General features: G+C 34.2%; 3 protein-coding genes across 6 annotated transcripts in view; 1 reads left to right on the plus strand and 2 right to left on the minus strand.

The window, feature by feature from the left end:
* LOC125876977 (G-type lectin S-receptor-like serine/threonine-protein kinase At4g27290) overlaps window positions 1-23,800 on the plus strand; it is a 59,608-nt gene that overhangs the window by 35,389 nt on the left and 419 nt on the right. The window contains exons 4-7 of one of the 3 annotated variants that reach the window (XM_049558270.1): window positions 18,073-18,283; window positions 18,374-18,439; window positions 23,336-23,507; window positions 23,591-23,741. In XM_049558270.1, the coding sequence (XP_049414227.1) occupies window positions 18,073-18,283; window positions 18,374-18,439; window positions 23,336-23,507; window positions 23,591-23,741 (600 nt within the window). Of the gene's footprint in view, window positions 1-18,072; window positions 18,284-18,373; window positions 18,612-18,696; window positions 18,848-18,949; window positions 19,307-23,335; window positions 23,508-23,590; window positions 23,742-23,800 lie in introns of those variants that run through there. The other 2 variants (XM_049558271.1, XM_049558272.1) reach the window with 2 other exon arrangements.
* On the minus strand, window positions 488-3,882 carry LOC125876979 (G-type lectin S-receptor-like serine/threonine-protein kinase At4g27290). 2 transcript variants are annotated; one of them, XM_049558275.1, is made up of 8 exons: window positions 2,888-3,882; window positions 2,411-2,727; window positions 2,142-2,258; window positions 1,857-1,981; window positions 1,579-1,789; window positions 1,251-1,488; window positions 1,017-1,167; window positions 488-921 (listed from the first exon to the last, which is right to left on the minus strand). In XM_049558275.1, exons 1-8 carry the CDS (start codon window positions 3,850-3,852, stop codon window positions 628-630), a joined length of 2,418 nt encoding a protein of 805 aa, XP_049414232.1. In that variant the 5' UTR covers window positions 3,853-3,882; the 3' UTR covers window positions 488-627. The 2 variants fall into 2 exon arrangements, with proteins under 2 accessions (XP_049414232.1, XP_049414233.1); XM_049558276.1 differs by lacking the exon at window positions 2,888-3,882 and having other exon boundaries at window positions 490-921; window positions 2,142-2,254; window positions 2,411-2,515.
* Window positions 4,003-7,754, minus strand: LOC125876980 (G-type lectin S-receptor-like serine/threonine-protein kinase At4g27290). Its single transcript, XM_049558277.1, has 8 exons — window positions 6,798-7,754; window positions 6,343-6,662; window positions 6,025-6,162; window positions 5,773-5,897; window positions 5,494-5,704; window positions 5,164-5,401; window positions 4,945-5,095; window positions 4,003-4,854 (listed from the first exon to the last, which is right to left on the minus strand). Exons 1-8 carry the CDS (start codon window positions 7,742-7,744, stop codon window positions 4,591-4,593), a joined length of 2,394 nt encoding a protein of 797 aa, XP_049414234.1. The 5' UTR covers window positions 7,745-7,754; the 3' UTR covers window positions 4,003-4,590.

Consider the following 23,800-nt stretch of genomic DNA (forward strand, 5'->3'; position numbering starts at 1 on the left):
ATTCGAATTTAACCGGAGCTCCAATGTGGGCTCCAGACACCGAGTGGGAAACAAAAAAAATACTTCATATAGAATAGGGCTTATGTATCATGTATAGCAACTATGTTTGATGAATATATTCATTGTCCCCCAAAAAAGTAATGCATGATATCAGTGGCGGAGGCAGGAATTCTATCAANAAATGTTGTTGCTTGGACTCGATCCCGCGACCCAATGCTCACTTGAGCGAAATCTTGAACCCCCTCAACCATTGGGCTACTCCTTTGATATATATTCAGGTGGTTCAATTTTAAATATATACATGTACATAAAAAAATCAATCTTATATATATAGTGTAATTTTTTTACTGAGGGGGGTCGGATGACCCCCCTCGAAGCACTGTACATCCGCCCCTGCATGATATAGATTCCTCTAACTACTTATGTTTACAAATTTTGCCAATAATTAGTCCATTGATTGCTCAATTATCAAAGACAAGAAGTGTATATCAATTATTTGCCCTGCCTTGATATGAACACTGGCATTAAACTATCTCTTTTAGTATATTCTATCATATATACACTAGTACTGTTTGACAAACAAGACAAAGTAAATACATTTCAAAACATCCAATAGTGATTATTTGTCTATCTTGGCTCAAGAACTGTTAACGTCGCGTTGTTACTTAGACATTCTTCATCAGTAGATTCCATTGGATTCCTCTCTGTGAAAAAACCTGGATGCTTTGGTTGAGGAAGAACCAGACCTTCATTTCCCAACCAAAAAACCACTGATGCCATTATAGGCCTATCCTCTGGGAGTTTTTGGACGCATAACAAACCGACCTGGATGCATCTCAACACTTGAGATTCTGAAAATGATTCTTTCAAACATTCATCCATCAGTTCCAACGCGTTGCCTTCAGTCCAAAGTAACCATGCCTATATTACAAACACAACACATTTATACAAATGTATTCGCAATAGAAAGCTAAGAGCGAATTAAGGGAATGAAGTTGTGTAATGTATATGCTTACATGTCCCAAAAGATTGTGAAGATGTTCCAAATGATGAAATTTCCTGTTCCTTCTGCCACTAACTATTTCAAGAATGATTACGCCGATGCTGTATACATCTGATTTTACTGAATACTTCCCATCAACAATATACTCCGGGGACATATATCCACTACATCAATTCAATAAGTTTATGCTCATGTACTGATCTAATATAATAAAGATTATACGATTTAAAGATGTGTAGAAACTTACAATGTCCCTACTATACTCTTAGTTTTTCCTTCCACTTGATCTCCACCAAATATTTTGGCAAGGCCGAAGTCAGAAATTTTGGCATTCATGTTAGTATCTAATAAAATGTTGCTGGTCTTGAGATCTCTGTGAATAATTCTTAATCTTGAGTCCTGGTGAAGGTAAAGAAGACCTCGAGATATTCCTATAGCAATTTCAAAGCGGTTCTTCCATGAAAGTGAAGTTTTTCTGCTTGGATCTGCACAATGTAGAACTAATCATTGAGTGATGCAGAGATATTGAGGACTTATATCAAGTACTATTTATTAATGGATCATGAAAAGCAGACCAAAAATGAAATAGTCCAAGCTAGCATTGGGCATAAACTCATAGATTAGCATCCTTTCTTCTCTTTCAAGGCAGCAACCCAAAAGCTTAACAAGGTTCCTGTGTTGCAGCTTGGAAATGAGAACGAATTCATTTTTTAACTCTTGAAAGCCTTGTCCAGAATGCTTTGATAACCTCTTTACTGCTATCTCTTGTCCATTTGGTAGGATACCCTGCAATTTCTATCAAGTGTCAAACATGCCATATTAAGTTAGACGTTGAGGATCAAAGTTGATTTACCTTGTAAACTGGTCCAAATCCACCCTTCCCGATCACATTCTTAGCAGAGAAGTTCCCAGTGGCACTAGTAACAGTAACTAAATCAAACAATGGAAGCTCCATGTCCTCATTTTCAACACGTGGACCTGTCAATATACATTTGCCCACCACAAACATGATATCAATGAGAATTTGGTAAAGGCAAACAATGTCAGCTAGATAGAAAATTCACCTAGCCAGCACAGCATTTAGACTTGACAATTTTCTTATAAAGTTGGTAGACAAGAGTGACTCAACTATATTTACCTATTCTTCTTTTCCTTCTTTGGAAGGAAAACCAAGCTAAAAAACTGAGGATAAATGTTGCTACCACTGCTGAAATGACACCAATCAAGACTGACATCTTTCTACTCCGCTTCCTGTCTGAATATGTTCAATAATTAGTTCATAAGCAGTCTTCAATTTACATATGAGTTGGCCATGAACTGAATGAGTGACTTGCTGACCAGTTTTAAAGAGCTGTGCATTTATATTGAACAACAAAATGAGGAAATGGTGCAGAGTAGGGTCATTACCTATCTCTGAAGCAGCAACTCTCACAAACAGGTTTTGCTCATTTTGGCTCAACTCTCGAATATCAATGAGATCTCCGAACCATTGTAAGCATCCACTTCCGCCATTTCTAACATCAAGATTTGAGTAGGCTGTACAGTTGCAATCAGCTAAGCATAATTTCTCACATTCTTCAAGGTTAATGCTCTCATTAAACCAGGAGTTTCTAGAATCAGGCATCTTGATGCCCGTAAATTTAAGAAAACCGTCTTGGTTACAATCCAAAGAAGTTCTCCTAACACAACCAGTAGACCAATCTGCTGCAGACTGTTGAGGAACCCTGTGAAGTCATAATTAAGTAATCAATATAATATCTATGTGCTTGGCCCAAGAAATAGAATCAAGCACACACATGAAGGGGAGTGTAAAATCATAACTAAGTAATCAAGTGTGTTATCTCTAATAGCTTAAGGTTTGATGATCACTCATTTTAACAATACCTAGGATTGAAACCTTGCAAGCAGTCACATGGAGGGGAGTTATTGATGTTGCAACTTGCATAAGGACCGCATAAAGCAAAACGACCACAGTTATCAAATTGTACTGTTGAGTAGAGAAACCAACTCTGACTGCTCTCAATCCATGTTATGTGTTCTATCAGACCTTCCGGGTTAAGCACCATCCTGCTGGGCAGTGACTCATTCTTAAGCTTGAATTGGTAGTAAATTTGCTGCTGATTAATAATAAACTCGGAAGTGTAATGATTATTTGGTTTACTATTTGCACTAACAGTAAATGCATTACCTTTCCATATCCCTGAGCTAGACACTATAGTTGAATTTTTCCACACAAACAATTGCGGGTATCCATGAGAATCAAGACGGTTTATATATTCACCAGGAGAAGGATCATCAATGCTCTTCCATGATGACATGTACCAATCCATGCCCGTGACCAAATTACGTCCAAGTTTCATGCCAGGTATAAAAGTATTTCCTGGATAATCAAAACTCTGCCACACGAAATTAATTTCCAGGTCTCTTTCATTTACATCATTGACAACAAGGTTCCCGGAATCCAGGATCCGTGCTTTTGGATCCTTTAAGGATCTTGATGAGTTTGATGACCAAATTGAGATATTGGAATTATCAACAAGTACAAGAATCCCATTGGGTTTGAGTGTTAAAACTCCTGATCTGTCATTAAGTGGAATATCTCTGTTTGCAACCCAGACAACAGTTCTAGGTGATATCTTCTTGTACCATATGCAGACGTAACGATTCTTCGGATTTCCAGGACTGAAAAATCCAAGCTCATAAATCCCACCAGCTGAAACAATTGTGTCACCATCTCTAATGGATTTATCTGTTGTGATCGTGTCTAATGCCGCGGAAATTAGTAAGATGAAGAAAAAATGTGAGCAAAAGAATAAAAACAGTAGCCCTTTTGATAGATTCTGACTCATGTTTTTGATTGACAAGTTCAAAAAAGCCTTGACACAGAAAAGATACTGATAACTTCTTTTTTTCTCAGTTTAGAATTAACAACCATGCCCAAAAATGTTTTATATAAATAAAATGAAAAAAAAACTTTTTTGAATGAAAGGCCAACAACTGCTGCCAAGAATTAGATGTCAAAGTTTGAACTTGTCAAAAGTTGTATGCCTTTGACTTCCCATTTCCACCATTAACCTGGTGTTTGCAATTGCGCGCTATAGAACTATTCATACAAACATATGGCATGCGTTTATTTTCTTGGTGTAAACACATGAAATGTATTGGAGCAAATTGCCTAAAGTCTTCCTAAAATGAGTTAGTATTAATGACGATGTGACATCTTGGACTAGTAATAGCAGAACTAAGAAAAAAGGAACTGATTTCTTTTTTATTTTCTATTAATATTAATGCATTTATTTTAAAAAGTTGTGAAGTCACCATCTAATATTCAACTGAGAGAAAAAATATAAAGAATAGTTTGCCATGCTACAAGAAGAATCTTCAACTTCTTGAATGGAGTCACTTTTGATGAGGAGACTTTAGTTTCTCCCAAAAAGTCGGACTTTTCGGTGTGAATCCGGATTAATTGTGCTACAAAGCGTGTGCTGAAATGTGTGTACACACTTTCAGATTTTCTTCTCATTAATTAGATATTATATGTGTTGATTGAACTTGAATTCACAATGCCCTTAACCGATTACAACGAGCTAACTGATAAATTGAGCTGATTCTGTTGAATCCATTGAATTCCTTTCTATAAAAAATCCAGGCTGCTTTGGTTGAGGAAGAACCAGGCCTTCATTTCCCAACCAGAAAACTACTGATGCCATTGTAGGCCTATCCTCAGGGTGTTTTTGGGCGCACAACAAACCAACCTGAATGCATCTCAACACTTGAGATTCTGAAAATGATTCTTTCAAACATTCGTCCATCAGTTCCAACGCTTTGTCTTCAGTCCAAAGTAACCATGCCTAAATTACAAACAGAACACATTTATACTAGTGCATTCACTATAGAAAAAGTGAGTTAAGGGAACGAAGTTTAGTGTTATATGTGCTTACATGTCCCAAAAGATTGTGATAATGTTCCAAATGACGAAATTTCCTGTTGCTTCTGCCACTAACTAGTTCTAGAATGATAACACCGATACTGAATACATCAGATTTTACAGAATATTTCCCATCAACAGCATACTCTGGCGACATATATCCACTGCATCAACATCAAATTTAAGTTCATGTACTGTATGAATGTCTATCATAAAGATTTGTAGAACTTACTATGTCCCTATCACTCTCTTAGTATTTCCTTCCACTTGTTCTCCGCCAAAAATTTTGGCAAGGCCAAAGTCAGCAATTTTGGCATTCATGCCGCCATCTAGTAAAATGTTGCTGGTCTTGAGGTCTCTATGAATAATTCTAAATCTTGAGTCCTGGTGAAGGTAAAGAAGACCTCGAGATATTCCCACAGAAATTTCAAAGCGATTCTTCCATGCAAGTGAAGCTTTTCTGCTTGGATCTGCACAATGTAAAATCAATTCTTGAGTGATACAGAGATATTGAGGACTTATCAAGTAATAATATTTAGTTAATGAATCACGAAAAGCAGACCAAAAATGAAACAGTCCAAGCTAGAGTTGGGCATAAACTCATAGATTAGCATATTTTCTTCTCCTTCAAGGCAGCAACCCAAAAGCTTGACAAGGTTCCTATGTTGCAGCTTGGAAATGAGAGCAATTTCATTTTTTAACTCTTGAACGCCTTGTCCAGAATACGTTGATAGCTTCTTTACTGCTATCTCTAGTCCATCTGGTAGAATACCCTGCAATTTTCTCTCAAGGGTCAAATATGCCCCTTCTAGCTTTTAGTTGAAGATCAAAGATGATTTACCTTGTAAACCTGTCCAAAGCCACCCTCACCAATCACATTTGCAGAAGAGAAATTTTCAGTGGCAGCAGTAACAGTAACTAAATCAAACAATGGCAACTCAAGGTCCTTGTTTCCAACTTCTGAACCTGTCAACATATATTTTCCAATCACAGACATGATATAATTGAACTTTTCCTCAATCATTTGATAAAGTCGAACAATGCTAGCTAGATGGAGGTAAATAAGCATTCACAGTTAACAAATTTCTAGTACCTCCAGTATGTTTATCTGTTTTTTTGTTCTTTCTTTGGAAGGTAAACCAAGCTAGAAAGATGAGGATAGAAGTTGCTACTAGTGCTGAAATGACCGCAATCAGGGCTGACCTCTTTCCCCTCCGATTCCTGACTGAATCTGTTTAATAAAAAGTCCATAAGCAGTCTTCAATTGACATATGAATTGGCAATATCAGTATGAATTGCTTCCGCAACTATCATATGTTACTATCAGTGACATCAGATAGTAAAGTTCCTTAAGGAGACGTGCTTATATTGTGCAAAAGAACACGAAAATGGTATAGAGTAGGGTCATTACCTAATTCTGAAGCAGCAACTCTCACAAACAGGTGTTGCTCATTTTGGTTGTACTCTCTAATATCAATGAGTTCACCGAACCATAGTAAGCATCCACTTCCGCCATTTCTTATATCAAGATTTGAGTAGGCTGTACAATTGCAATCAGCCAAGCACATATTCTTGCATTCTTCAAGATTCATGCTTACATTATACCAGGAGTGTCTAGAATCCGGCATCTTGATATTCGTAAATTTAAGAAAACCATCTTGGTTACAAGACAAAGAAGTTTTCCTTATACAACCATTTGACCAGTCCACTGCATACCATTGTTCAGGATACCTGTGAAAACACAATTAACGAATTAACATGGTATAGGAACAGACAAAGGAGTCGTGTGAAGGCATAAATAAGTAACTAAAAGTATGATCTCTCTAATAGCTTAAACATTTACATGAGATGGTCACACAACAATACCTAGGCTCGAAACCTCGCAGGCAGTCACATGGAGGAGAGTTATTGATGTTGCAACTTGCATAAGGACCACATAAAGCAAAACGATCACAATTATCAGATTGTGCTGATACGTAGACTATCCATCTGTGATTACGCTCGATCCATGTTAGGTGTTCTACCATTCCAGCCTGATTGATCACCACCCTGGTGGGCAGGGACTCATTAAGCTCGAATTTAAAGTAAATCTCCTTCTGTTCAATAACAAACTCGAAAGCATAATATATAGCTGGTTGATTTTTAGGACTACTACTAAATGATATACCATTCCATGGCCCTGTGCTATATACTATAGACGAATTTTTCCACACGAAAAATTGTGGGTATCCATGAGAATCAAGACGTTCTATATATTCACCAGGAGCAGGATCATCCGTGCTCTTCCATGACTCTATGTACCAATCCATTCCCGTTACCAAATTACGTCCAAGCTTCATCCCAGGTAATAAAGTATCTCCTGGATAATCAAAACTCTGCCACGCGAAATTAACTTCTGGATCACTATCATTTCCATCACTCACAACAAGGTTACCGGAATCCAGGAGACGTGCTTTTGGATTCGTTAACGATCTTGATGAGTTTGATGACCAAATTGAGGCATTGGAATTGTCAACAAGTACAAGAATTCCATTGGGATTGAGTGATAACACTCCTGAATTGTCATTCAATGGAATGTTTCTGTTGGCAACCCAGACGACAGTTCTAGTTGCTATCTTCTTGAACCATATGCCAACGTAGCGATTCTTCAAATTTCCAGGGCTGAAAAATCCAAGCTCATAAACCCCTCCAGCTGAAACAATTGTGTCACCATCTCTAATTGGTTTTTCTGTTGTGATTGAGTTTAATGCTGTGGAAATTAGTAAGATGGAAAGAAATATAGAGCAAGAAAATAAAAAATGTTTCCCTTTCATGATTCTGATGATTTGTACCCTTCGATTTTTTGAAAAACTTAAAGCCTCAACTTAATAACACACAAAAAAAACACCAATTCCTTTCATTGACAAGCTAAGGTCAATTTTATTTTTTTCACTTCTAACTATTGAGAGGCAGCTAACAATTAGGATGTGATAGGTCTGAACCTGTTCATTGTTGTATACCTTTTGACTTCTAAAAGTATTAAATATGATTGAACGTTGGATAATAATGCTTAATCATTGTTAATTAATTGGCCAAATATATGAATAGACACTCAAATTTGTCCCCAACTACGAGTTAGACACACCTCTAGTTGGCATAAGTGTGGCCCCTGCACGAGTCAGGCAAACCTCACACGTGAGCTACAAACTGCCATGACATGTTAAATGATGGAACAATGATAGAGCTAGTACTAGTGTGAGTTCTGTGGGTTCAACTGCTTAGCTCAAACTATGAATAAACATAGGTAAAAATAAATTAAAATGTATACATATATAAGCTTTTGCAAATCATGCATATTCAACTCTATGAAACAAAAACCATGCTGACTAATTAGTGTCATCTAGAGACTAGAAGTTAGATTAGTACTACAGGTCTCGTGCTTTAAGTTAGCATAGGCATTATAGATCTATCACAACAACAATAACATACTATTGGATAATGTCAATATCATGCCTATGGTAAGGCCCACCAGGACTAGGTTGGCCCGATTTGGAGTAATGATGACATTTGTTTGGTGGATTTAGTTAAGAAATAAAGTTGTGTCTTTACTATAAGCTATAACTTTTGGCATGATGATAANAACTTCGAGCTAGTTAGACACAGGGGCGGACCTACAGTGGTTCAAGTGGATTCATATGAACCCACTTCGTTGAAAAATAACACTGTATATATATGTATATTTAATCAGTTTTTAAAATTTTATATCTATATATTAAATTTTGAACCCACTAACACAAGTCTGAAGCTTAGCTGAGTGGTTGAGGGGGTTCAATTTTCCCAGCCAACCCGGGATTGAAGCCCCATTGCCACATTTTAGTTTTAATTCGTTTTTTGATATATAAAACGTTCACACACAATTTTGTCCTCTATGTAGGTGTAATTTTTGTCATTTTAGTTACTTAAAAACTATAAAAAGTAGAATAACTTTTTACTTTTACAATTAAAAGTCCAATAGTCAACAAATTTTGTCCTTTTTGTTTTAATTTAAAAAAAAAACTCAACTAAAAAGGCACTAATCCCTATTATTCTCAATTCTAAAAACCCTTTTGTCTTCTTCTTTGTTGAATGTTTTTCGCTCTTGATTCTAGTCTTTATATATACATATATGATTATTGTGGTTATTTTTTATTTCTTCAACTATAAAATCCCTTATCATTCTAAAATCAACAAATAATATTAAGTATATTTCTATATATTTGATTCTGAAATTAAGGTTATAATTATTTTGTTTAATATTTTGTTTTTATTTGTTAAATGTTGAATGAAGAGAAATCATTCATAATATTCTTTTCTTTTCTTAGTTTATATTGAAGCCTAGTTTTTCGTCCATTTTATTATGTACCGTCTCATTCATAAGTCAATGTAATTTTTTTCAAATGTATTAACATTGTTTAGTATAGTCAGATATGTATGTTGTTAGCCTCATAAAAATTACAAATAATATTAAGTATATTTTTATATCTTAAACCCACTTCATAAAAATCCTGGGTCCGCCACTGATTAGACACATTAACTATCGTTGAGACACCTTTAGTTGGCATAAGTGTTGCTCGTGCACGAGTCAGGCAAACCACACGCGTGAGCTACAAACTGCCATGACATGTTAAATGATGGAACAATGTAGAGTCAGTACTAGTGCGAGTTCTCTGGGTTCAACTGCTTAGCTCAAACTATGTATATACATAGGTAAAAATAAATTAAAATGTATACATGTAAGCTTTTGCATAATCATGCATATTCAACTCTATGAAATAAAAACCATGCTGATTAATTAGTGTCATCAAGAAGTTAGATTAGTACTACAGGTCTCGTGCTTTAAGTTAGCTTAGGCATTCTAGATCTATTACAACAACAATAATTGGGTAATGCTAACACCCTGCCTAGATGGCAAGGCCCACTAGGAACTAAGGTGGCTTGGATCGGAGTAATGATCAAACATGACGTTTGCTTGGTGAACTTAGTTAAAAAATAAACTTGTGTTTTTGCTAAAAGTTACAATTTTTGATATGACTGTAAACACTTGATCCTAACACATACTCAATTGTCAACGCTCAAAACCAATCAGATACGTTGGATATTGTAATAAGAAACAAATGTACTAGTTGCATCTAATACATCAATCTCTTTCATTTGAGTAGATGTGTTTACCATTGTGCCAAACGCTATAGCCATAGTCGAAAGCAAAGCCATGTTGCTCTTGGTATCACTTAGTAGGATCAATTGCTTACTATCATGCCAAAAATTATAATCGCTAATAAAGATCAACTCTATTTCTTAATTTAGTCCACCAAATAAACACTATGTTCGATCATGACTCTAATCTGGGCCACCTTAGCCACCATCATGGCATTGCCACAGACAAAATGTTGATGTTGCCCAACACTTACTACTACAGTACTATAAATGTTACTAATGCTATGAGGATTCAATAATTTATATATATTATTATAAAATGGATCCTATTTGCATAGTGTAAGGGAATTGATCAAATGAACCTCTTCATCATGCCCTTTAATGTCAGATAAAATATTGCATAACATGAATCACAATTTAATGATCAAGAAGATTTTATTTGTATTATTAGAGTGTTAGCTGTCAATAACTGAGAAAAAATATTTTGTATTATTAAAGCAAGTGGGCTTACCGAAAGTATGTTACTTTGTCGGTAAGCAAGGCTAGTGGCTAAAATAATTTATGTAACCTGTAGTTTGATAGAAATTAAAGAGCCATAAAAATAAAAATAAAAAATAGAAAGATTAATAATATTAGAAGGGATATAAGTAGGTTTCAGCCCATATGCCCATTTCATCACGTTCAGATCATGAAGTCTCTTTCGATTAAAATAAGAATAATAATAATCCATATTTTGTTTTTACGTCAAATCAATAAATATATAGTTATGTATTTGTTGAATTTCTATCACATTACTATAATTAACTAAAATGCATATTTATTTCATTTATTCACTTAATCATATATATATATATATAAAAAAAAGAGGATCCTAGGCCCGCCTACGTGACACCACCACAAACCAAGATTCGTTTTTTAATTTATCTCCTTTCATGAAAAGTTGCGATTTTAACGAAAAGTTGTGACTTTTATGAAAAGTTGCGACTTATATGAAAAGTTGTAACTTCTATGAAGAGTTGCGACTTTTATGAAAGGTTATGACCTTTCCGAAGAGTTGTAACTTTTCCAAAGAGTTGTGACCTTTCCGATAAGGCACAATAAACATTTGTTCACACTACCCTTTGTTGTCTCGCTATAAATAGAGGGATTTCCTCTCATTTTAAAACAACAAAAATTCTGAACTTTTTCTTCTTCTTCTTCTATACAATTAAATATTCACATACAATTTTTTCCTTTCTGTTTCATCCTATTGTTACAGATCCTGGTATGTTTTTTTACAGTCATTAATTTATGCTTATGTTATTAATTGTTGTTTTTGAGTACATGTTTTAAACTTTGTTATTTATGTTTCAGCAAATTATTGTTTAAGTATTTGTTAGTACAGATTAAACAACACACGTTACTTGAGTATTCACTCAAGTTTTCTCTACTGAAATTGTTGAAGGTACAGCAAAAAAATTCCTTAAAGATCTATACTATTATCTCTTGAAGACAAAATTCAAATTTGGTATGTCATTGTAAGGACAGAAAGACCTTAAAAACTTTATCTCATCTTGATGTGCGAAGTGAACCAGGAAAAGAAGACAAGAATTAATAAACATTTGACATGGGTTCAAGGATGTGCCGGATGACCTATAGAGGAATATGACTAGACTGTAGCCTCTTTTAATCCCAAAGACATAGATAACTACACAATAAATTTATTGCTCATATTCAATATGAAGTATGGACAGATTCTCAAGTTTACTGCAAGTTGTAAAAACTTTCTTAAAGCAATAGATGTGTTTCTCGACGCTGTGATTGAAATAGAGGTGTAGTTTCAAATTGAACTACATCACTCGGGTATGTTGATTTTTAAAAAACACCCAAACAAACTGAATAATTTGTGTAATCTTTTTCCCTTTCAAGTATATATAATAAGTTGAATTGTTGTCCAATATGATACATTCTCCCTTTAATTTTTTATTTTAATAATTACTTATGATACATTTAAATGGGAAACTTTAAAATGATATATGTAAAGCAAAAGATAGAGCTGAACTTTTTACATGTTAGAATTGGAATATTTGTTCATTTGTTTCATCCTTTTAAAATTTATTTATCCCTTCACCAACGATTTTTTATTTATTAATATCTCCGGTATGGTTGATGTTCATTTGAATCCCCAAAAATATCAAGTAATAACACTTCCTGGGCAAAAAGATAAATCATAAAATTAAATTAAAGATGATTGATTGAAGGATAAATGATAAGATATTATAATTATCATCTTCCTTTACATTATTAATGTTTGTTATATGTAATCTTGTATGTAAGATAATATAGTATTTTAGTTTTAATGACTCATAGATTTTAAGTATTATTTTATAAATTCAGTGATATTAAATTTCCGAGTGAAGCATGGATAATTTTACTAGTTATCTATAATACTTAATCCGTCTCATATTATTTGCTCATATTATTAAAAATAGTTGATTCAAGTTACTTGTCATGACAGAAAATAGAATTTATTTTAAAAAATTCACTTTTCATTTAATTAATTCTTTTTGAAAGTATTAATATTGCAAAGTTCCTCCATTACTAATCTTGATCGATAAGGCACATAAATAAAATGCATTAATTATAAAATGTGAATAAAATTAGCTTGTTTAAAGAGCATGCAAAGAAGAAAGTGGACAAATAACATGAAACAGAGGAAGAAATACCTTGTTTGCAATTCAAACTTTCAAAATTAACTTATTTTTGAGAAATACTTATAATAAAAAACTGTTTGTGTTTGTCAATAAGTTTAATCAAATAAATTATAAATAATATAATTTAACGTAAATATCAAATGCAAATAAATATTTAGGCCTCTTTTGCACAAATTGACAGAATGATTCGGATGGTTCTTGAATCTTGACATTAATAAACCAATCTCACATTGATGAAAGAACTGGGCAATCGTCAGCCCAGCCGCATGTTAATAAATGTCAGTCCAATAATAAAATGTCCAATAATTCTAATTTTTAAGTTTCCAACCAACTGAAATTAATGGTTCAAACATATATGTCATTCTTATTATAAATAGTTGATTCATAATATTTGTCATTTCATAAAATCAATGCATAAATTATAACATTCTTCCTATTTTACCCCGTGAATTATTAGTCTTGAAAGTATATATTTGACTAACATACAAAAACTAAATGAATAATGTTCATTGGTCAAATTAATTAATCAAAATAAATTAATTCATATTCATTGATTGAAAAGTTTGACTTCAAAAAAAATTAAACAAGGATAGAATGGTAAACTTATTTAATTTCTTAATGCACGTGGAATAAAAAATAGTGACATATAAATAAGAACTGGGGAATACTATTTTGGGAAAAAATAAATTACTAAAATTAAATCCCGAAACAAAGGTAGTTTAAAAAATTGTTAATATTAGAAAACCATATATCTTCATTTTGGTCTCTATCGATATATATCAAAATCTCCTTGAATATTATATTTTATATATAACGTGAAAATTATTTTCTAACAGTTAAAGAGCAAATTGCAAGAGTTCAAGTAGAAAATTATATTTGCAGCATGACAAAACTTGTCTTTTTGTTTTTATTTTTTCTCAGTATAATATTATAATATGGTGACTTTTTTTTTTTGGTTGAAAATGACTTCATAACGATTTACAATTTAAAGGGAAAAAAAAAGAAATGAATGTGTCAACCGTGAAAGCTGGAATTAGTTATTTTGACCTGATTAATTACATTAGGAAACGGAAAAAATATTTCGTTGTATTTTTTTAATCTGTCACTTCACTTAAAAGATTTGGTCAAATATTTGTCTCTTTAAAAAATTATTAAAAAAAAAACATAAATCGATTTTAGGGATAATTTTGCACTTTTAATCTCTTAATTAATGATGAATTTTAATTTTGATTTTTATAATATTCGATTAAGTGTATGTATTTTTAGGTTATTGTTTGAATTATATCACTCTCAAATATGAAATAACATTATGAATTCAACACAATACAACATTAATGAAACGATTTAACACTAAATAATTCATTAACGTTATAAAGACTCAAGATCAGAGAAATAAAGAAATACATAAATTAATTAAAGATTATATATACATTTGATCAGATTATAATATGGGAAGTCAAAAGATTACAACTTTGAAAACTATAGTCTTAGGCTGTTAGCCGCCTATAGAGTTTTTGGAAAGCAAATATTAGTTCGTTTCCTTAAAATTAAGGGAAAATGATTTTTACATTTTACACCTAATAATATAATGTAATAGTTATTAAATTGAAAATCACGAGGTAAAATTAAAAATATCAAACGATTTTATTTTATGTAAAAGGTCTTGCATCTTATATATGAATGATGCAAGATAGCATGTACATCATAAAATTAGTCAAGATAAGTTCATTTGAATCTTAAATTTTTGACACCAAGTATAAGTACATACATATAAAAATTTATTAAAATCTCAAAAAATATTAAATCTAAACCCCTAATTCCACATTCTAACACTATAGTAAACTGAATTTAAAAAAAATAAAAATTTAATTCATTGAATTTTTAAGTTTGGATCCATCTACAAATGTATCCAAACTAACCCAAAAGATTAACACGTATTTCATAAAATTACTCGAGATAGGCTCAAATTGATCCGATCACACCAGTCATAAAATAAACCCATTGCATCCAGACAAAAGCCGGTTGACTATGCCGACAAAGTTTTAACAATAAGTTATCACCTCTACCCCATCTCTATATTTATTACACAAAGCTAACCTTTCTCCCCAAGAAAAAATAACTTGAAAAAATGATTTACTCAAATGTGTGGCATGGAAAATATTTCATTTTTAATTAGAGGTCTCGAATTCAAATTCTGAATATGAAAAAAAAATTTGTTGGAGTAAATTTGAGCTCTATATATGAATTTAATCATGTTGGAAATTCCATCTCTGAGCCCAGCCTATTGTGCCATTTTTAATCCTCACCTGTCTCATCAACATAAAAAGAGTCTTCAAAATGGTCCAAATTGATATCAAGGTCAGTAAATTCTACTAATTTTTTTTTATTATTGGGTTTGACTATTTCAAGCTTTTAATTCGTGGAGTCTACTGCAAAATTGCGGTGGGTAATTATTAGTTAAAAATACAGTTGTCGATCATTGATTGGTTTAACATGTCAACGGCGAGTGAGTTTTACCTCTATCAAATTAAAGTGTTTATTTGATCACTACCTAAGTTAAGTTTGAATGTGTAACTTATAATACATGTCAAGTTTAACGGACTATCGCGACATTTAGCCTATTATTTTATAAGTCGAATGTGGTTAAGGGGCTATCGCGATATTTAGCCTATTATTTATAAGTCGAATATTGTAGACATGACTTTCTGATTCTAAACTGGTGGACAGGAAAAAGTTAAGCTTGACAATCAATAGTATTGATTTTGTTTTTTGTGTCAGCTATGTTGAGGCTCTTCATTTGCTGTCAATTTCTCTTCATGTTACTAACTTCTGCAGCAATAGACAAAATCACTACAGATAAATCCATTAGAGATGGTGACACAATTGTTTCAGCTGGAGGAATTTATGAGCTTGGATTTTTCAGCCCTGGAAATTCGAAGAATCGTTACGTTGGCATATGGTACAAGAAGATATCACCTACAACTGTTGTGTGGGTTGCAAACAGAAACATTCCACTTAATGACACTTCAGGAGTGTTAACACTTAATCCCAATGGAATTCTTGTACTTGTTGATAAATCCAATGTCTCAATTTGGTCATCAAACTCATCAAGATCGTTAAAGAATCCAAAAGCACAGCTCCTGGATTCCGCGAACCTTCTTGTTAGTGATGGAAATGACAGAGATCAGCGAATTAATTTGGCGTGGCAGAGTTTTGATTATCCAGGAAATACTTTATTACCTGGAATGAAGGTAGGAATAGATTTGGTTACGGGCATGGATAGGTATGTAACATCATGGAAGAGCACGGATGATCCTACTCCTGGTGAATATGTAGATCGTGTTGATTCACATGGATATCCTCAATTGTTCTTGATGAGAAATTCATCTGTAGTGTTTAGCTCAGGGCCATGGACTGGTGCTGCATTTTCTAGTAGTCCTAGTAATAAACCAACATTGTATTACACGTTCGAGTTTGTTATCACTCAGAAGGAAATTTACTTCAAATACGAGCTTAAGAATGACTCTATGCCCACCAGGGTGGTGCTCAACCCGGATGGGATGATACAACACTTAACATGGATTGAGCATACTCAGAGCTGGTTTCTCTACTTGACAGCACAACTTGATAATTGTGATCGTTTTGCTTTATGCGGACCTTATTCAAGTTGCAACATCAATAACTCCCCTCCATGTGACTGCTTGAAAGGTTTTGAGCCTAGGTTTGTATTTGTTAAACTATGTGATCATCTCGCGTTAAGCTATCAGAGAGAGTGCACTTTTGAATTTTGATTACTAAGTTATGTTTTCACACACCCCTCATGTGTGTGCTTGATTCTTTTTCTTGGACCAAACACATGTAATTATTTTCTTGCCTTAACAGGTATCCTCAAGATTCTGCAGCAGACTGGTCTAGTGGTTGCGTAAGGAGAACTTCTTTAAATTGTACCCATGATGGTTTTCTTAAATTTACGGGTATCAAGATGCCGGATTCTAGAAACTCCTGGTATAATGAGAGAATGAACCTTGAAGAATGCGAGAAAATGTGCTTAGCTGATTGCAATTGTACAGCCTACTCAGATCTTGATGTTAGAAATGGCGGAAGTGGATGCTTACTATGGTTTGGAGAACTCATAGATATACGAGAGTTCAGCCAAAATGAGCAAAATCTGTATGTGAGAGTAGCTGCTTCAGAATTAGGTAATGACCCTACTCTGCATAAATGCACTAACTCTTTAGAATTGAAGGAACTCTGCTACCTACTTTACTTACATGATGGACATTAAGGTTGATTAGGTGCTTTAGTAGTTGGTAATATGGCGATTTCATTTTCTGTGGTACTGGAATGGAAGTAGCTTGCTGCAAAGAGCATTTGAATAATTTCATGACAGATCAAGGCTGTTGACAGCAGGTGGTAATCATATGCATTCTGTCCTTAGTAGTGCCGCTTGTAATCAGTGACACTGTACTTTAATAGGTGTCATCTTTCAAAGAAGATTTCCGATTTAACAATGCAGCTTGAAATCAATTAAACATTGACTACTTTTTCAGTAATCTTGTTGATTGAATGCCCTGGTCAACAAGTTACAAAGTCTGCAGGGCTTCATAACAAAATAAGAAGTAATACAATCAATGCAATTAACTACTGATATGCCTAACTCATATGTAAATTGAATACTGATTATGAACTAATATAGAACATGTTCAGACAGGACACGGAGGAGAAAGAGGTCAGTCCTGATTGGTGTCATTTCAGCAGTGGTAGCAACACTTATCCTCAGCTTTTTAGCTTGGTTTTACTTCCAAAGAAGGAAAAGAAGAAGAAGAATAGGTAATATAGCTGAGGTACTCTTGTCTATCTGGCTGACATTGTTCGCCTTTACCAAATTCTCATTGATATCATGTTTGTGGCAGGCGAATGTATATTGACAGGTTCAAAAGTTGAAAATGAGGATATGGAGCTTCCATTGTTTGATTTAGTTACNAATATAGCTGAGGTACTCTTGTCTATCTGGCTGACATTGTTCGCCTTTACCAAATTCTCATTGATATCATGTTTGTGGCAGGTGAATGTATATTGACAGGTTCAAAAGTTGAAAATGAGGACATGGAGCTTCCATTGTTTGATTTAGTTACTGTTACTAGTGCCACTGGGAACTTCTCTTCTGCTAATGTGATTGGGGAAGGCGGCTTTGGACCAGTTTACAAGGTAAATTAACTTTGATCTTCAACTTCTAGTTAGAAGTGCCATCTTTAATCCTTGATAGAAAATTGCAGGGTATCCTACCAAATGGACAAGCAATAGCAGTAAAGAGGCTATCGGAGAATTCTGGACAAGGCATTCAAGAGTTAAAAAATGAAATCGTTCTCATTTCCAAGTTGCAACATAGGAATCTTGTCAAGCTATTGGGTTGCTGCCTTGAAGGAGAAGAACGGATGCTAATCTATGAGTTCATGCCCAACGCTAGCTTGGACTATTTCATTTTTGGTCTGCTTTTTCGTGACTTATTGGCTATACTAGTACTTGACAAGTCTTCAATATCTCTGATCACTCAATGATTAGTTCTACATTGTGCAGATCCAAGCAGAAAAGCTTCACTTGGATGGAAGAATCGTTTTGAAATTGCTATGGGAATATCTCGCGGTCTTCTTTACCTTCACCAGGATTCAAGATTAAGAATTATTCACTGAGATCTCAAGACCAGCAACATTTTATTAGATAGTGACATGAATGCCAAAATTTCTGACTTCGGCCTTGCCAAAATTTTTGGTGGAGACCAAGAGGAAGGAAAAACTAAGAGAGTAATAGGGACATAGTAAGTTCTACACATGTTTAAATCATAGAACCTTTATTACATTTAATCAGTACATCATGAGCATAAATATATTGAGTTGATGCAGTGGATATATGTCTCCGGAGTATGCTGTTGATGGGAAATATTCAGTGAAATCAGATGTATTCAGTATCGGCGTAATCATTCTTGAAATAGTTAGTGGCAGAAAGAACAGAAAATTTTGTCATATGGAGCATCATCACAATCTCTTGGGACATGTAAGCACATATATATGGAACAAAACTTCGTTCCCTTTATTCACTCTTAGCTTTCTATTGTGATTACAACTGTATAAATGTGTTGTTCTGTTTGTAATTTAGGCATGGCTACTTTGGATTGAAGGCAACGCGTTGGAACTGATAGACGAATATATCAAAGAATCATTTTCAGAATCTCAAGTGTTGAGATGCATCCAGGTTGGTTTGTTATGCGTCCAAAAACTCCCCGAGGATAGGCCTACAATGGCATCAGTAGTTTTCTGGTTAGGCAATGAAGGTCTAGCTCTTCCTCAACCAAAGCAACCTGGTTTTTTCATAGAGAGGAATTCTATGGAATCAACAGAGTCATCAGCTGATGAAGTATATGTAAGTAGCAGCGTGTCGATAACAGTACTAGAGCCAAGATAAACATAAAATTCCAATTGGAAATTTTTTGAAATGTACACACTTTTTTCATATTGTCAATATGAGTTCTACTGTATATATGATAATAGTAATGCTCTTATCATGTTTGCAGCATGACAAAAACCTGCCTTTTTTATTATTTTTCCTTGGTATCTTGTTATATGGTGACTTTACAATATGAAAGGAAAAAATGAGGTAACAGTGTGCAATAATTTTAGAGAGTTAGTGGTTTTTGGTCAAGCGTTTAGAAAGAAAAAAAAAAGTATTTTTGAGTTGTAAAGTAAGCTTAAGAAATATTGTAGTTTTTTCTCCTAAGTACTTTCGGAACCTTGGCCAAGAAAAAGTGATTTTCAAAGTGATGAGTCAAACACAAATTTGCTTTGATCCACAAAAAACTTTAAAAAAGTATTTGTATAAAAAAACAACTTTTCAAAATGGGTAAATTTTGAAAATTTGACCAAACAGGTCGTAATTTAGCATGTTTAGGTAATAAAATGAGGTAACAATATGCAATAATTTAAATCATGATTAAGTTCTAATAGTTCGAAAATCACATCGGATCATTATTTTAATCATGATTAGTCAACAGCGTGCAACTTTGAAACTCTAATTAGCCGCCTCTATGGCCTCTCTCAATAGAAAAGTTGAAATAATTATTACTCAACTAATCAGTAAATTAAATTAATTAAACAAAGAAGCCGTGATAGACCTTTATTAATAAGGATTTGCTTGGTTGAAGAGATTTGGGGTTATTTCCGATATAAAATTCATACCAAAATTATGAAATTATCTATATATCTCATATAAAAGATGAGATTATTTATCCCAGTAATAACCACAAAATTATAATCTTTATAATCTTGACCTAACCTTGTTTTGAATCAAACGACTCGTGTTATCGAAAATCAAATAATGGATCATCTCCTTAAGACGCTTTCAAAATCCACTTCATATTTCACATCCAAGAGATGTAGTCTAGTAGTCCACAAAGTTGCTCGGTAATTATGAGTCTCAAATTCAAACCTCAGAGTAGGCAAAAAAAATAAATATTAGGGGTGTATTTAATAGGATGGAAGAAAATATTTTCTAAAAAACAAGTGTTTGGTAGTGTAATTAGTCCAGGTGTGCCTGACTCTATTATTTCAATAAAAAAGTTTTTCTTTTCATATTCTGTTTAAAAGGAATATTGAACATGACTTGTTGATTCTAAAGTGGTGGGCAGGAAAACTCAACTTTGTCAATCAAATAAATGTATTGTTATTAATTTTTGTGTCAACTATGTTGAGGCTCAAAGGCATTAAGATTACCAATTCAAAAAAAAAAAAGAGTCAAAATCCATGAAAGGCCTATTTTCATTATGCATTTGCTGCCAATTTCTCTTCATTTTACTAACTTCTGCAGCATTAAACACAATCACTACAGATAAATCCATTAGAGATGGTGACAGAATTGTTTCAGCTGGAGGGATTTATGAGCTTGGATTTTTCAGCCCTGGAAATTCGAAGAATCGTTATGTTGGCATATGGTACAAGAAAATATCAAATGGAACTGTTGTTTGGGTTGCCAACAGAAACAATCCACTGAATGACAATTCAGGAGTGTTAACACTCAATCCCAATGGAATTCTTGTACTTGTTGATAAATCCAATGTCTCAATTTGGTCATCAAACTCATCAAGATCCTTAAAGAATCCAAAAGCACGGTTACTGGATTCAGGAAACCTTGTTGTCAGTGATAGGAATGATAGAGGCCTGGAAAATAATTTCGCGTGGCAGAGTTTTGATTATCCAGGAAATACTTTGTTACCTGGAATGAGGATTGGAAAAGATTTGGTCACGGGAATGGATTGGCGTGTAACGTCATGGAAGAGCACGGATGATCCGACTCCTGGTGAATATGTAGATGGTCTTGATTCTCATGGATATCCACAATTGTTTGTGTGGAAAAATTCATCTGTAGTATTTAGCTCAGGGCCATGGAATGGTATTGCATTCAGTGGTAGTCCTAATAATAAACAAAATACATATTACAGTTTCGAGTTTGTTATTAATCAACAGGAAATTTACAACACATATACAATTAGGAATGACTCCATTCCCACCAGGGTGGTGCTCAATCCGTCTGGTGTGGTAGAACACCTAACATGGATAGAGCGCAGTCAGAGCTGGTTTCTCTACTTGACAGCACAATTTGATAATTGTGATCGTTTTGGTTTATGTGGACCTTATTCAAGTTGCAACATCAATAACTCCCCTCCATGTGACTGTTTGAAAGGTTTTGAGCCTAGGTTTGTATTTGTTACACTATGTGATCAACTCACGTTAAGCTGTCAGAGAAAGCACACTTTAGACTTTTGATTACTTACTTATGTTTTCACGCGCCCCTCATGTGTGTGCTTGATTCTTTTTTTGTTACTTAATTATGTCTTCACCCTTCACAGGTATCCTCAAGATTCTGCAACAGACTGGTCAAGTGGTTGCGTAAGGAGAACTTCTTTGGATTGTACCTATGATGGTTTTCTTAAATTTACGGGTATCAAGATGCCTGATTCTAGAAACTCCTGGTATAATGAGAGCATGAACCTTGAAGATTGTGAGAAAATGTGCTTGGCTGATTGTAATTGTACAGCCTACTCAGATCTTGATGTTAGAAATGGCGGAAGTGGATGCTTACTATGGTTTGGAGAACTCATAGATATACGAGAGTTCAGCCAAAATGAGCAAAACCTGTATGTGAGAGTAGCTGCTCCAGAATTAGGTAATGTCGCCGCTCTGCACCATTCTCTCGTCTTAACTCAACTCTTTAGAATTGAAGGAACTCTACTATCTTATTTACTTGATAAACATTAAAATTGTTTATCAGCCATTAAATGGCTGCACATCTACAATAGTTTCCCGTTAAGGAGGGAGCTGATAATCTAGTACGAACGTATCCATCTAGTAGTGCTGTACTTGCATTTGCTTCTCAGATCATCCACTAGTCCCCTTTGTTGCAGACTTTATTTTGTATAGAGTTTGACACTAGCAGCTATATTCAGAATGAATAACCATATAGGAGAGCAAAGAATGTTGCGTAACAGTTTCCTCCAAGGGATTTTAGGAAAGCTGCCTCTCATCTTCTGATGTGCTAGACCTTATGGAAGATCAAGGATGTTAACAGCAGGGGATGGTCGTACACACTCTGTCCTTTAATAGTTAGTACTGATTAGCAAGTCTGCTGAGCTTCCAAGCAAAATAAGAAGTAATATAATCAATGCAATTCATTACTGATATGGCCAGCTCATATGTAAATTGAACATATTCAGACAGGAAGGGGAGAAGAAAGAGGTCAGTCCTGATTGGTGTCATTTCAGCAGTGGTAGCAACATTTATCCTCAGCATTTTAGCTTGGTTTTACTTCCGAAGAAGGAAAAGAAGAAGAGGTACATATACTTGAGGTACTCTTGTCTATCTGGCTGACATTGTTGGCCTTTTACCAATTCTCATTGATATCATGTTTGTGGCGGGTGAATGTATATTGACAGGTTTAGAAGTTGAAAATGAAGAAATGGAGCTTCCATTGTTTGATTTAGTAATTGTTACTAGTGCCACTGAGAACTTCTCTTCTGCTAATGTGATTGGAGAGGGAGGTTTTGGACCGGTTTACAAGGTAAATCAACTTTGATCCTTAACGTCTAGCTAGAAGTGGCATCTTTGACTCTTTGATAGAAAATTGCAGGGTATCCTACCAAATGGACAAGATATTGCAGTAAAGAGGCAATCAAAGCATTCTGGACAAGGCTTTCAAGAGTTAAAAAATGAAATTGTTCTCATTTCCAAGCTGCAACATAGAAACCTTGTCAAGCTATTGGGTTGCTGCCTTGAAGGAGAAGAAAGGATGCTAATCTATGAGTTCATGCCCAACGCTAGCTTGGACTATTTCATTTTTGGTCTGATTTTCATGATTCATTAACTAAATACTACTTGATATGTCCTCAATATCTCTGCATCACTCAACGATTAGTTCCACATTGTGCAGATACAAACAGAAAAGCTTCACTAGCATGGAAGAATCGCTTTGAAATTGCTATGGGAATATCTCGAGGTCTTCTTTACCTTCACCAGGATTCAAGATTACGAATTATTCACAGAGATCTCAAGACCAGCAACATTTTATTAGATAGTGACATGAATGCAAAGATTTCTGACTTCGGCCTAGCCAAAAATTTTGGTGGAGATCAAGTGGAAGGAAAAACTAAGAGAGTAATAGGGACATAGTAAGTTTCTACACATCTTCAAATCATAGAATCTTTATTACATTCAATCAGTACATGAGCATAAATATATTGAGTTGATGCAGTGGATATATGTCCCCGGAATATGCTGTTGATGGGAAATATTCAGTAAAATCAGATGTATTCAGCATTGGCGTAATCATTCTTGAAATAGTCAGTGGCAGAAAGAACAGGAAATTTCGTCATTTGGAGCATCATCACAATCTTTTGGGACATGTAAGCACAAAACTTCATTCCCTTAATTCACTCTTAGCTTCCTATTGTGAATACATTTG

Source organism: Solanum stenotomum, chromosome 9 (genome assembly GCF_019186545.1).
Source record: "Solanum stenotomum isolate F172 chromosome 9, ASM1918654v1, whole genome shotgun sequence".
NCBI lineage: Eukaryota > Viridiplantae > Streptophyta > Magnoliopsida > Solanales > Solanaceae > Solanum > Solanum stenotomum.